Genomic DNA, 14,566 nt, shown 5'->3' on the forward strand with positions numbered 1-14,566 from the left:
TCATCCTGGAATGTGTCTGGCTGTGCCCTATTGTCTACTCTGGGACTTGAATTCACAGAAGGTGGGCTCCACAGGGCCAAGGGCTGTTTAATAATTTGACAATTATTAACTCAGTAGCAGGAGTAACCTTCGAGATCACTGACTCACCCTCCCAACCTTGTACAACATCCCTCACAGATGCCATCTGGCTTTTGCTTGGTGGCCATTCTGAAGGGGCTCTTCATGAATGCAGCCAGAAGGCAGGATGCAGTTGCTGAGTTTCTTGGGACTCCAGACAACCTTATTTCTAGAACTGTCTGCATTATCCAGCACAGATCTTGCCCGTGTGGTATTTGATACTGAGTTTGTATCTTCCTGCTAAGTGTGTGGGCAGCGGTAAGGGCAACAAAGAGGAGAAGCCCCAGGAGCAAGAAGTCACGGAGTCCAGGCAAGGGAGATAGAACTAGGAAGGTGGACTAAAGCAACAATGGAAAATAGGACACAGGGCACATAAAAAACAGATGCGGAAAGGGAAGGCGAATAACACAACTGGAAAGAAACTTTGACGTACAGAAGGCTGCTCTGAAAACTGATAGGTTTCATGAAAATGAAGCCTTCTTGTGTCTGATCCAGAAAAGGATCACTACTTTGTTTTTGTTCAAAGAGCACTGTGAACTCTGCCTGTAGTGAATGTGGTTATAGATATGAAGTACTTTATTAGCAATGCCAATCCAGGGCAATTTAGCAATGACTATCAAAACTTAAAACACGTCTGCTCCCTGAACAATCTCACCGTCAACAAGTCATCCTACAGACATACAAGAGCTACATGTACAATGATGTTCACTGATTTGTTTGTGGTTGCAAAAAACTGCAACCATCCAAATGTGCATCAAGAAGGAAATGATTAAATAAACCACGGTATGTGCAAACAGTAAAAAGAAGGAGGTAGGTCTACATGAGTTGATGTGGAAAGCTGTTCACCTTCCACTGAGAACAAAGCAGGTTGCAGAATATAATCTTATATTAAGATGCCATTTGTGAAATATGCATGTATTTGTTTGCATTTGAGTTGGAAGTATCAGGAAAGATAAGGAAAACTTTATCTCTGGAGTTATTTCTGTGTGCGGTGGAGATTTTGTTGAGAGATTTTCATTTTCCATTTTGTAACTTCTCTTTTTTCTGACACCTTCACTAGCTGACCTCTAGGCTGACAGAGCACAGATTCCAGGGGCCACACACAGTGAAGAATATAAACTTTATAAAACTTGTTCAGAAAAGTCACTAAACAAGCAAGAAATCAAGCAACAAACATAGGATTACACAAATAATTAACAAATTGCAGTGAGAGTGGGGGACAAAAGAAATACAGGTGCATGAGATTTAAAAAAAAAAAAAAGACTGACCAAAGAGGTTTTCATTGACTTAATGTGATTTTTCCTCTGATGAACGCTAGTGGTGTGCCAAAACACTGCTAGTGAGTTTTTTCGTGTTTTTGGCCAAACAATGTAAGGAGTACAACAAGCATTTTCTCATACTCACCGATTCCTTTAATGAGGTGGCAGTTTGGAAGGTCTACGGATTCTACTACTCTGGAGGCTTTAAGTCGATTCCTGTTTAAAAAAAAAAAAATCTATCTGTTTATGTATTCCTTGCTTTGTTGCAGACAGGGTTTAAAGAGGCTTACAGCAATACATAAAACATAGCATAAATCTAAAGCAGATGAAAGAGAAGATAGAAAAACAAGGGTAGGAACATTAAAGAGCACCAGAAATGAAGTTAAAATAAAAATGCGTATCACAAAGTTGTATGTGTGAATGTGGATCATAAAAGAAAGCCAATAACTCAACAAATAAAACTTGTAATGCAAGTTCCTGTGCAAATATAAACACAGCACCAGGTCACATTCCACACAGCTCTGGTGTTGTGGGAAGAGCTCCAGATGTGGAGCCAGCAGCCCTGTCTTCCTACCGAGGGCCCGGAGGAGCCGGAAAATGCTCAGACCCTCTGCAAAGTGACACGGTGCCTGACAGGAGGCCAAGAGAAGATGGGTTTTCCAGAGCCAGGCACACAGAAGATACCCTACAAGCAGCTGTCAAGAACTGGGTCGAGGAGATCCCATCCCCGCACAGTGTTCATTAGGTGAGAGCTTCTGAGAACATCAATTACCTCAGCAAAACTACTTGCTGTTGCTGTTTGGCAAAAAATAAAGTGAAGAAATCATGAGAAAATGGCAAACTGTAATGAACGGTCCCCCCTCTACCAGAGAAGGCCACAAAGCAGTTTGGGCAAACAGGTGTGGGAGTTCTTCTTTTGAAGCCACATGCTATATAGGCTTTTTGCCTTCTCTTTGCTCACTCTCTCCCCTTCTCTTTCTGTTCTCTACAGTCACAAATGTTAAGAGTGCTTGCAGGGTGATTGACATTTTTCAAAGTGGGTCACATATATCACACATTTAAGAGACGACAATGGTAAGTTGCTGCTTGTCCCTCTTCCATTCATACCCTTGACAGCGTCTCACTTCTAGACACCAAATATGGGGAGGTCTACTGATCTCAGCAACATGGTAGAAACTTGAGGCCTACCTAACTCAGAATTACCAACAGGTGGTAGCAACCATATATTTTGGCAACTCATATCATATATAGTGTTTCTAATTAAAATGTTCATCAGTCTGTTATTTTGAATCATGTAACTCAAATAGTATCCAAATTTCTTGAAACAATATAGCAATAAGGCTATAAAAATTAAAGTGAATCAAATATAAATAAAATAGAAAATTAAAATTAAAAGTAACTAAAGTAAACATATAAAATATGTAGGTGTAATGAAAGTTAAACATAAAATACAATGTTAACGCAAAGCAAGACAAAATACAATAAATCTCACATTTACAAGTCCCCGGAGGGATCAAATTTTTCATTTTTTATTTAATTTTATGTTTTTTGAAGTTTATCTATTTTGAGAGACAGAGAGACAGTGAGAGCAAGAATAGGGGAGAGAACAAGGGAGAGAGAGAATCTGTCAGCGCAGAGCCCCAGGAGGGGCTCAATCCTAGGAACCATGCCATTATGACCTGAGCCGAAATCGAGTCAGAAGCCTAACCGACTGAGCCACCCAGGCCCCCCATCCCTGGAGTGATTTAAAGAGAAAATATGTATACTTAGCCTAATATAGTAGAGTGGCGGTAATACGAGTGATAATGGGAATGCCACTGCTGATAGCCATGGGTGGTAAAAGAAAATCAATAATAAAAACAGTTAAAACTCACTGAGTCCGCCACTGTTCTATGTGATTTACTTGAATGACTTCATTGAATTGTTACAACAATCCTAAGAAGTAGGTACACTTGTCCCTACTTAGGAATGAGGGAAGTGACTCAAGAGGTGAAGCAACTTTGCTGAGGTTTGACACCTGCTGGGAAGAACCTTCCAAGGCAGTGCTCTAACCCACTCTGGTATTTTTCTCAGAAAGGAAGGAAGAGATCTGTGCTTCTGCCTTAGCAGCAAGACTGCCTGACCATCAGCAGGTTAATCTCTATGGACATCAGTCTTCTTTATGTGTAAAACAAGGATGAGGTTAGATGACCTCTCAGGTTCAGTGGATACTGCATGACTCCAGAAACAGATGGAGATACGTCAGTAGGTCTCAGCTGTGGCTTCATCAACTTTCTGTGTCATGCATTGGCTTGGGTGTCAATTTTATACAACTTACTATTATGTCCCTTTAACTTTACAAAAAGGGGGAGAGGATTATCATCTACCTATTGCCAAGATAAACTATATGGATAAAATACAATTCAGATGTGTTTGAACAATTTAGGTCGGTTATATTTTTACAGACAACTTAGGTCTGCATAAATGACTGATGATTACCCACTGCTAATAGGGTAACCTTCATCAACTAGTTTAGCTGTACAATATCATCTCTAGAAATGCAGACTGCGAACTATTAAAACTGAGTTACACAGGGGGCACCTGGGTGACTCAGTTGGTTAATTGGTTAAGCGGCGGACTTCGGCTCAGGTCATGATCTCACAGTTCATGAGTTCGAGCCCCGCGTCGGGCTCTGTGCTGACCGCTCAGAGCCTGGAGCCTGCTTCAGTTTCTGTGCATGTGTCTCTCTGTTCCTCCCCCATGCTCTCTCTCTCTCTCTCAAAAAAAAAAATGAATACACTTTAAATTAAAAAAACAAAACAAAACGGGAGTCACACAAGAGTTGTGCAGAACTTCTGGTTAATCAAATCATTTTTTCTTATCTTTCCTTTAGAAGAAAAGATAGGGTTTTGTTTCCAACCTTCGTGGCCCATCAAGACTTTCACATCCTTTTTGTAGAATACTGCTAGGCTTTTTACCTGGTAGAACTACCAGTTCCCTACCCATTAGTGAACTTCTGCATTAAGGCTGGTAGGACCTATTAGCTAACAAACCTAAAGCCATTCTCAACCCCTTTCTTCCTTGCTCCTTTCCACTGCAGAGACAGACAAGCCAAATATTTGCTTTCCCAGCCCCCTCTGTATTTAGAGGCAATCATATGACCCAGGCTTTGGAGAAAGATATTTTTGTTCCTGATAGAAAATGCAGACATGGGGCGCCTGGGTGGCTCAGTCAGTTAAGCGGCCGACTTCGGCTCAGGTCATGATCTCACCGTCCGTGAGTTCGAGCCCCGCGTCGGGCTCTGTGCTGACCGCTCAGAGCCTGGAGCCTGTTTCAGATTCTGTGTCTCCCTCTCTCTCTGACCCTCCCCCGTTCACGCTCTGTCTCTCTCTGTCTCAAAAATAAATAAACGTTAAAAAAAATATTATAAAAAAAAAAAAGAAAATGAAGACACAAGATGAGAGCTAACTGGCATCACCCCTTCTCCCTTCTTCATGATATGACCACACGTACAGTGCTTGAGACTATACCAACCATTCAGTATCCTTAACACGACAAGTATGAGGACATAAAGCCAACAGTGAAGGATTGAAGGACAAAACTAGAAGAATCTAATTTTTTTATATGACCACGGGCTTGATGGAAAAGCTATAGAATGACTTACCTACAAAGTTTTCATCATGTGAGAAAAATAAGCCTTTATTTATATATAATTAATTTGATGCATGTTATTTGCAACTGAAAACACTCCTGTTAACCAATTTAAGAAGTCTGGGGAGTATATATGAGAAAACTACACAAACCTCTTTGGACTAAGAGATCAGTCAGCTCAAATATATTTATACCAAATTAAAAATAAATAAATAGGGAAACCTGGGTAGCTCAGTCGGTTAAGCATCTGACTTTGGCTCAAGTCATGATCTCGTGGTCCATGAGTTCGAGCTCCATGTTGGGCTCTGTGCTGACAGCTCAGAGCCTGGACCCTGCTTTGGATTCTGTGTCTCCCTCTTTCTCTGCCCCTCCCCTGCTCTTACTCTGTCTCTCTCTCAAAAATAAACATTAAAAAAATTTTTTTAAGTAATATATTTTTAAAAATAATAAATAAGTAAACAAATAAATGGTACAAACACAAATAAGTGACATTTTTGCTACAGCCTATTTGCTCCCTAACACTTTATGTCCACAGCATCCTTGTGACTGAATTAGGTCAGGGATGGCTGTCTGCTGTCATGCAGCCATTGCCAATCAATCATAGCACTCTTTCCCTTTAACCCACAGCCAGCCTCAGACATAATGTTCTAGGCAACCGCTACTGCTCCAGGCTCCTTCTGCTTTTCTCACTTTCCTCTTCTTTTTCATTAAAATTTTGTTATTTTTCTTTTAGTTACAACTATACGATAGGTGTAGTGCAGCAAAGAATATACACGGTCTTCCTTCAACTGAGCCAGCAGTCATTTCCCAAATGACCCCTACCAGAAACAGGTACATCAAGGTTCTTCAGCAGGGGTCCAGTGGCCTTTATGGAGTCGTGGGTAAAATTCAGGGATCCATGAACATAAATGGGAAAAATATATATATCTTTATTTAAACCTAACTGAAAGTAAGTCTCCTTCAATGATGACTGCAGGCAAGAAGCCACAGAAGTTTCTACTAGCAGTACCTATGTCTCCCTGTCAATAACAGAAATCACAGACATTGTTACATCACATTTCAGTTGCTGTAGATACCTCAAAATACCATTTATACTCACTGCAACTTCAAAATATCTATTGCTACATATTCAACTACCTTTATATCTATGTAAGGCTTTAATTAAGAAGCCCACATTGTTGTATCATTAGATTTTTAAAATAAGCTGGTAACAGCATTTAAGTATTTAAATTAAGTATTTAGTATTTAAATACTTAAATAGTATTTAATTTTGTTTTACAGCCCTATGTATTGTATTTTATGCATTTAAAAACATGATGGACACCAAAGTGTCTTATCGGTTGATGAATGGATAAAGACGTGACAGATGCGATACACACACACACACACACACTCACACATACACAATGGAACAGAATTCAGCCATACAAAAGAATGAAATCTTGCCATTTGTGGTGACCTGGATGGAGCTACAGACAATAATGCTAAGCAAAATAAGTCAGAGAAAGACAAATACCATATGATTTCACTCATGTATGGAATTTAAGGAAAAAAAAAAATGAGCCAAGGGGAAAACAGAGAAAGACAAACCAAGAAACAGACTCTTAACTATGGAGAACAAACTGATTGTTACCAGGGGGGAGGTGGGTGTGGAGGGATCGGTGAAATAGGTGATGGGGATGAAGGAGGGAACTTGTGAAAAGCACAGGGTGATATATGGAAGTGTTGAATCACTATATTGTACACCTGAAACTAAAATAACACTGCAGGTTTACCAAACTGAATTAAAATAAAAACTAAAAAAAAAGAGGGGCACCACACACAAAAATTAAAAAATAAAATAAAAGCATAATGTTGAGAAGGAGTCAAGACTTTACCAGACTGCCAAACAGATCTATGGCCCAAAAGTCTAAGAACCCTGCCTGAACATTGTCATTACAGGTAACTTTCAATGAGCACTTACTACGTATTTGGCATTGTTTTAGCACTTTACAAGTACAAGAATGAACTTCATGTTTTCATAGCCCCACTATGGAGTGGGTAGTATTGATATCCCCATCCTACAGATTGGGACATTGAAGCACAGAAAGGTGAAATAAAAAGCCAAGGTCCCAGGTAAATAGTGGAGCTAAGGAATGAATTCAGGCCATCTAGGCCACAGAGCATGAACCCTTAACTAACAGTCATTACCATGAAATCAATTTCTATTTCTTTCACTTAGGAAAACAGCATTAGCCATCCAGAACAGGATGAGATAGGGGCAGTTAATTATTATATTGCCTCATCTTCAGCAAACTAGGAAAACAGTGTTACTACCTGGCATTACTTTGTTCCATATCTCATGGCCTTTGAATTTACAAACCACTGATGGGGCTTTATCTTCTAAGTACAGGCTTAAATATAGACAAACAGGGGCTTTATCTTTTGTATACAGACTTGTAAAACCTCTTGGAATTTTCACCCCTTGAGTCCCCTTAATGCTGGTACTTAGTAACTAAGAATTTGTGATTAGGCATGTTAAGCTGGAAGTAAGTAATTTACTCCAAAGGCAGAAAAGCTAGGAAGCTGTGGGGAAGCAGGGGGCAAAAGAGAAGACCTAGTTTGGAGTTTACGTTCAGCACTTATTACCTGTTGAGCTACTAGTTGACTTCCTCCAGCCTCAGTTTTAACACATATAATATAGGAAAGAAGACATATATGAAGACTGAATGGAGGCATAAATGTAAAAGGAATTTCTTTCCAAATGTCAGTAAATGTACATTTTGGTTTACTATAAAGAACTTTTGACACAGTGATCAGCACACAGCAGTCACACAATAAATGATAAGGAGGATGGTAGTTTAAAAATAAAACCTGAACTTTCAGAAGAGTTCAAAAGCAGACTGGATAGCTTTCTGGTGCGGCTGTCATAAAATCTATCATGCAACAAGCGGAATATTCAGATGCTTGTTTGGGGATTCCTGCTCACGCATAGGTCTCTGATGTACTCAAGTCTCATGATTCATTCAAGTATGTGTACTTTGCAGCAGGTAGCAACTGGCCCAGGGAAATTTGTGTCTTTCTATTTTCCCCTTTATTGCTCAACTAGGGAGGAGTAGAAAAGTTGGTTGTAATATGCCATCCTCCCCTGGGAACTTTGGCCAGTTACAGTTCAGAAGGAAAGAGACAGCTTTGATTCCATTTATCCATCTGGGGCATACTTATCCTAAAAAAAAAAAAAAAAAAAAAAAAAAAAAAAAAAATTATTCGCTGTTTATCTGAAATTCAGGTTGAAATTTAAGTGGGCGCCCTGGGGGGAGAGAAATAACTTGAGTGCCAAAGCGCCATCTCTAAAAATAGAATAATGAAATAGCTGGTACCAGATGAGAGCAAAAAAACAAAAAAACAAAAGCCTGTTTTTTGAAGAGCCTTTCCTTATGGGGAGGTAGGAACATGCTGCTTTTCAAAATAGACGCTAAGGGTCTGAAAGGAGAGATGCTATGCATTTGAGCACCCCACCTGTATCTGTCAAGAGCAGGCACAATCACAGGGTTGCCAAATAAAAGACAAGATGCCCAAATTTGAATTTCAAATAAAGAATGATATTTTAGTATAATCATGCCCCAATATTGCATAGGATCCGCTTATCCTACAAAATGGTTCGTCGGTTATCTAAAACTCAAATTTAACTGGGCATCCTGCGTTATTTTCTAAATCTAGTCACCTATCACATATCCTAACGTTCTCACATCAGCCGATTGAGGGCGTCAACTATCCGAGGAAGTTACCACCCTAGAAAGTCACTGCTTGGTAAAATTTATTACAGTCAAATCTCTCTAAAGAAAAGATGCATTAAATTGTAAATTACCTGTAAGGTACATTCTATGTAAATAAGCTTCATTTACTTTTTCTTAGATTTGCAACTATAACTCATTTAAAGGGACTTAAATTTAAAATTTTAAGATTGGTAAGAAGAAAAACCCATGATTTGGGAAAACTTCAGCTTGTGGAACACTGATGGCTTGAAGTTCAGGACAATTTAATGAGCTTGTGAATTTTAGTGGTACTACCTTTGAAACTGAGAGCTGGACAGAATGTACAAAACCATCCAATTCAAGAATGTTCTGCAGAGCAAGTTGGGGATTTATGTAACATGAAAATTCAGGCCAACATGTCCATTTCCTACCAGTAAGAATTCTTCCCTCTGTCACACACTTCCCCCAGCTTGCACCCCTTTATCAGCAGATAAAGCTCCAGCTATAGGTCAGTAGACACAGAAACCCTGGCATCACCTTTGACTTCCTCCCCCCCTATCACTGGGGCTCAGGTTTGGGCCCCTGTTCTGTTATTCTCTCCAAACCACTGCAATACCTTAACTAGTTTTCCCATATCTGCTTACTCTCTATTCTACTACTTCTCAGTTGTAACTGCATATTAGAATTATAAGGAGAATCTTTTAAAATAAACGCTCAGGGCGCCTGGGTGTCTCAGTCAGTGAAGCATCTGCCTTCAGTTCAGGTCGTGATCTCGCAGTTTGTGAGCTGGAGCCCACTTCAGATCTATTTCCTTCTCTCTCTGCCCCTCCCTCACTCACATGCTCGTGTGCGCGCTCTCTCTCTCAAAAATAAATAAATATTAAAAATAATAATAAAATAAAATAAAATAAAATAAAGAACACTCATGCCTCGGCCCCACTCAGACCAACTGAATCAGAATTTTTGGGGGTGCAGCCCAGGCATCAGCCTCCCAGGAGATTCTAACATACAGCCAGGATTGAGAACTGCTCTCCTCCAATCCGTCCTTCCAGCTTTGTCTCTATGTAGCACAACTAACTATGCTTTATAACACAGCAACTGATTAGGCTTTATATGGTTTAAACAGATTCCTGTTGAAACGCACACACGCACCAACATCAATAGTTCTCCTTTGCCTATCAAAGCAGGCCCCAATTTTTGAACTCCTAGTTAACCATCTCAAAACCTTTCCTACCCTGGACTCCTTAACTCCCCTCAAGTTGGTCTACTGCTAATCTCCAAACTTTCCCACCCGTTCCCCTTTGTTCATGCTTCGTTTTTCATCTGGGATGGCCTCCTTCATCCCCACATATGTTTCACCCATCCTTCAAGACCAATTTCAAATAGTCTCTTTCTCCTGAACTCCACCTTCAAGGGCTCCATCTTTCCTCCTTAAGCCTGCAGGGGTTGGTTTGTACCTGTCCTGGACACCCAAATTGATACGTTTGTTTTACTTCTCTTCTCCCCTGTAATAGGGTGAACTTCTTAAAGGTGAGGACAGCGCCTGACTCCATTACAGGAGCCCAACACAGCACACCATACAGAATTGGTGCTCAGTATTTCTGGAATCCATCTGCACGAGGCTTATAAAATTTGAGTTGGTAACTTATAAACTAGGATGTCTACCCATCCGTGATTTTCATTATAATTAAATTGGGACATGCACTAGGCTTGTGCTGTTTGACATTCTGGCTTCAGGGTTCCTCAGTGGAGATAAATAAGGAAGTGATGTAAGACCAGTCGCTGAATATCTCAAATATATTTGATGCACAGCGCCAAGATTAGAAAGATGAAAAGTTTCTCAAACTTAGGCAGGGGAGGGATGGTGCACAACTTTATTAAAGAAGGAGGCTGGTTTGGGCAACAAAGAGAAGCAGCACCAATGACTTGAAATAAATCTTTATAATGAAAGTTTCAGTGCATGAGTAATAGTTTTGCTTCCAAGTTTAAAGAGCTGGGTTTGCCTGGGAGTGCTTGCAAAGCACTCGCTGGGGCTCCTCAACTTCCCAGAAAGTCTCGAGATTCAGCCCAAACTGTGTTAGGTTTTGCTAGAAGCTGGGGTGGGGGTGGAGGTGTTTCACAAGCTGCGGATCTGAGAACAACCCGGAGTTTTCTGCCCGGCAGCTGGAGAATCCCTGCATGGCCTGCGCCCTCTCCCGCAGCCGGCGGCCACCCGGGCCTGGGGACCCGAGCGCGGGGGAAGCTCGGGGGGGCGTCCCACAGCCGGGCCGCGCGCCGGCGCCTCGGTGCGCGAGGGCCCACCTACCTGAGCGCCAGGAGCCTCTCGCCCAGGAGCGCCAGCGCTATCCCCAGCAAGCTCAGAGCCACCAACCTCCCCATGGCTCGGGAGCCGGCGCCGCCAAGCTCTCGCTGGACGGGGAGCACGGTGGGCGGTGCCCGCCTCCCCGCTCCGGCCGCGCTCCGCCCCGGCTCCGCCCTCGGCCCGGCCCTTGGCCTTTGTCACCACCCGCTTCCCCAGAAGCTTTCCCAGGATGCCCCAGTTTAGGTTGAGGGCGTGAAATTTGGAATTCCTTCGCCTCCTATCCCAAACAAACAACCCCAAGGACCTCAGGCAGCCCGCGTTCCTTTCTCATTTTCCTAGTCTTCAAAGACATTCCTTACTCCTTATCCCAGTAGGAAACTTCTAGGTAAAGTTTTAAAGATTCTTTTTCATTACAGGAAAAGATACAGAGTCCTGTCTTGTAAATAACCTCATGCTGGAATCACTATTCTTTATACCAGGGTGTAGACGGAAGGAAAGAGACATTCTGTTCCTGGTAATCCTTCATCTGGGCTCGAGGCCTGCAGACCTGAACACTTTTTGATCTCAGCTCAGTGTATGGGAAAACTGTTTTTTGCTTTCTTTTACTTTAAGAGCCATAACATGAAGAAAGAAAGAAAAACAAATGTAATAGAGAAGCTTACTGGTTCAGATTGAGACAGACCGAGTATGCCTGAACTAAGCTTCCAATGGTTCCCAGGGTTTATTTGCCATCCTACAGCGTGTAGGCAGAAACCATCACAATTTCCAATCTTCAACAAACATCACTTTCTTAAACAACTTGTAAATAAAAGCAGATGCTAATTTCTTATCTGCCCCTCCCCCCACCAAAACCAAAACTCCTCTCCTTCTGTATGTGTGTTTCTCTGATTCAGTCCTACAGGATATTAGGTTATACTGAATGGTAGGGAGAAAAACAGTTGTCTTTTGAAAGAACAGACATGTGTCATGGGTCCCTCTGGCACAGACAAATCTCAATTTAGGATGAGGCTGAGACCCAACAGGTGCTGGGCCACAAAAGGAACAGTACCCCAGGATTTAGGATGGAGATATTTGCTGTAAAGAACCAGAGCTTTAAAGTTCGGCAGAACCTGCATAATCTCAATCTCAGAAAATCTTGGAGAAACTTTCGATTAATGTTATTAACACGACCAGTGAGTTCCCTGAAACTCAGTGGAATTCCCTCATCACTCTGTGTAAAAGTGCTGTATCTCCATACTCTTCTTCCTGCTGAGTGTTGTGCTGAGTGTCGCTGTCGAAAGAGTTTCTGCAGAAGTAGCCCCCATTCTTACCCCATATCCACCTCTAAGCTAAGGCTGGGAATCGCTATTTCTCACAGACAGATGGGGAAGAGAGGGATTTTCTGATCTGGAAATCAGAAGTCTATCTTCTCCATTGTAGAAGGATGGAGAAGACCAGTCACTAAATGTTGTAGTATATATCTGTTATTAAATGTTATGGTATAGTTTAGCAATCTTTTGAGATAACAGATCTCTAGGCTACACCAAGAACATAACCCTGGGTTTACATTATTTCATGAGAAAAGTGGGCAACCAAGTTGCCCAATACAGAACAAACTTGTTCTGGAACTTGTCTGAATGCTGGCAACTCTTTACACTTTGTCTGAAGCAGTGTTTCTCAAATAATGACATGTAACTAGTTTATAATTAGAAATTTAATGGTTCTTAAGCAAAATTCCAGAAATAATAATACCTTTTATCAATGCTTCTCAAACTATGTGTGGTGAAGGACAGGTTTTTCTTCTCCTTTGTGAAGTACAATGAAAATAATTACTAGAAATGAAGTAAAAACTCAGACACAAAATACAAGCCCAAATCTTTTATTATTTGATTCAACAGACAGAAAATGAGTTTGTCAAATTTCTATAACAGTTTCTAAATGCTTGCTTTCAAATTTTCATATTTATCTCACCATGGACCAAAAACAAAGAGTTCACAGATTGAAAATGGTCTTTGGAGCACACTGTAAGTGGACTGCCTTTCATGATTGTGCTTTTAACTCTTTAAAGTTCTTTGCCTGTATTATCATGTGTAATGTCCCCGGTGATCTGTGGAATAGGTGGCTCATGATTATTATCATTTCATACACTATGTGATGGCGAGGTGTTCCCTCCATATTCCTTTTCTTTTTCTCCCTGTCCTTACCTCTCTTTTAAAAAGGGGGTAGATCTTTTAACACAAAAATACATTGAAGAGATGTTATAAAAGATAATTATTATAATTATTATCAGTAAAAGAAAGAATTGCTTTGTAGATGGCTTCATTCTATGGCTTCTCAGAAAAAAGTAAAGGAGACCTTTCCCTCCCAAGTCATTTTATTGAGAATCCAATATATTAAAATATAAAGAAATGCAATGACAAAAATCGTTTATATACCTATTTTAATATTTATAGTTAACAAATTATAAGTCTTCAATGATTAGGTTGAACAATATGAACTTGTTTTCCTTAGGGATCAAAAACACCCAAATACAAAATACAAGGTATTTGCTCCAATAATGGAGCTCAACTTTGAAATGAATGGGTTTATTCAATTGGGTTAAGGTATAGCTAGGACATTTGAATAAAAAAAATTCTAAGATAATGTTGAAAGTCAATAAGATAGCCTACCTGTCCCCACTAGACACGAGCCTATTTCTACAGAGGGCTGTACAATTTCCTGCCTCTCTTCCAGGAGCAGCAGGACCCTGGAGGAAGAGGACAAAGGTGTAGAAAACACTGGGAAAGAAAAGCTGGGGAGACCAGAGACAAAAACTCCCAGTCTCCTTCACAGGCTGACTATGCAGAAAAAGGAAAGACATGATTCCCCCAGTCTAGGAAATATATGCATGTTTCTTATCATCTAACAACAATAATGCCTCCAGTTATCAATGAATGAACCTTGCATGCAACCTCTTTCAGAGTGACAACCAGAGCTATTGTTTACTGAACAGTTCCTATGCCAAACACTTTCTAAACACTGCCTCATTTAATTCCCATTTGAACAACTATTTGAATCAGGTACTATTATTACAGCGGTTAAGAGGTTATAGAGGTTAAGTGTCTTGCCCAAGGTTACACACCTGGAGAATGGCGAAGCCAGAATCCAGTGTTAGAAAATTTGTATCAAGACACCATTTCCACCCTTCATATATCTCTTATTAATTGTCCAATATAAAGATTTCTATACTTCTGCTATTCGTGGCAAGAAGAGAAATGAATGAGCTGGTAGTGAGAGCTGTGGAAAATCATCTCATGCCAATGGATACGAGAGGGTCTTTAAAACAAGGTTGCTTTAAAAAAATTTTTTTTCATGTTTATTTATTTTTGAGAGAGAGAGTCGAAGTGCAAGTGGGGGAGGGTCAGAGAGAGAGGGAGACACAGAATCTGAAGCAGCCTCCAGGCTCTTGTCAGCACAGAGCCTGACGCGGGGCTTGAACTCACGAACCGCAAGATCGTGACCTGAGCCTAGTTCGGCTGCTTAACTGACTGAGCCACCCAGGCACC

At 40.8% G+C, this 14,566-nt stretch overlaps 1 protein-coding gene across 1 annotated transcript in view; it reads right to left on the reverse strand.

Moving 5' to 3' along the window:
- The window catches only part of PON2 (paraoxonase 2), a 28,251-nt gene extending 17,072 nt beyond the window's left edge, over positions 1 to 11,179 (reverse strand). Inside the window, exons 1-2 of the mRNA XM_019443379.2 lie at positions 11,046 to 11,179; positions 1,522 to 1,592 (exon numbers count right to left, since the gene is read on the reverse strand). Coding sequence (XP_019298924.1) covers positions 1,522 to 1,592; positions 11,046 to 11,119 — 145 coding nt within the window. The 5' untranslated portion in view covers positions 11,120 to 11,179. The remainder of the gene's footprint in view (positions 1 to 1,521; positions 1,593 to 11,045) is intronic.
- Between the last annotated feature and the right edge of the window lie 3,387 nt (positions 11,180 to 14,566).

The sequence above is a fragment of the Panthera pardus genome, unplaced genomic scaffold, assembly GCF_024362965.1.
Source record: "Panthera pardus isolate Hobbes unplaced genomic scaffold, ASM2436296v1 HiC_scaffold_8, whole genome shotgun sequence".
Classification (NCBI taxonomy): domain Eukaryota; kingdom Metazoa; phylum Chordata; class Mammalia; order Carnivora; family Felidae; genus Panthera; species Panthera pardus.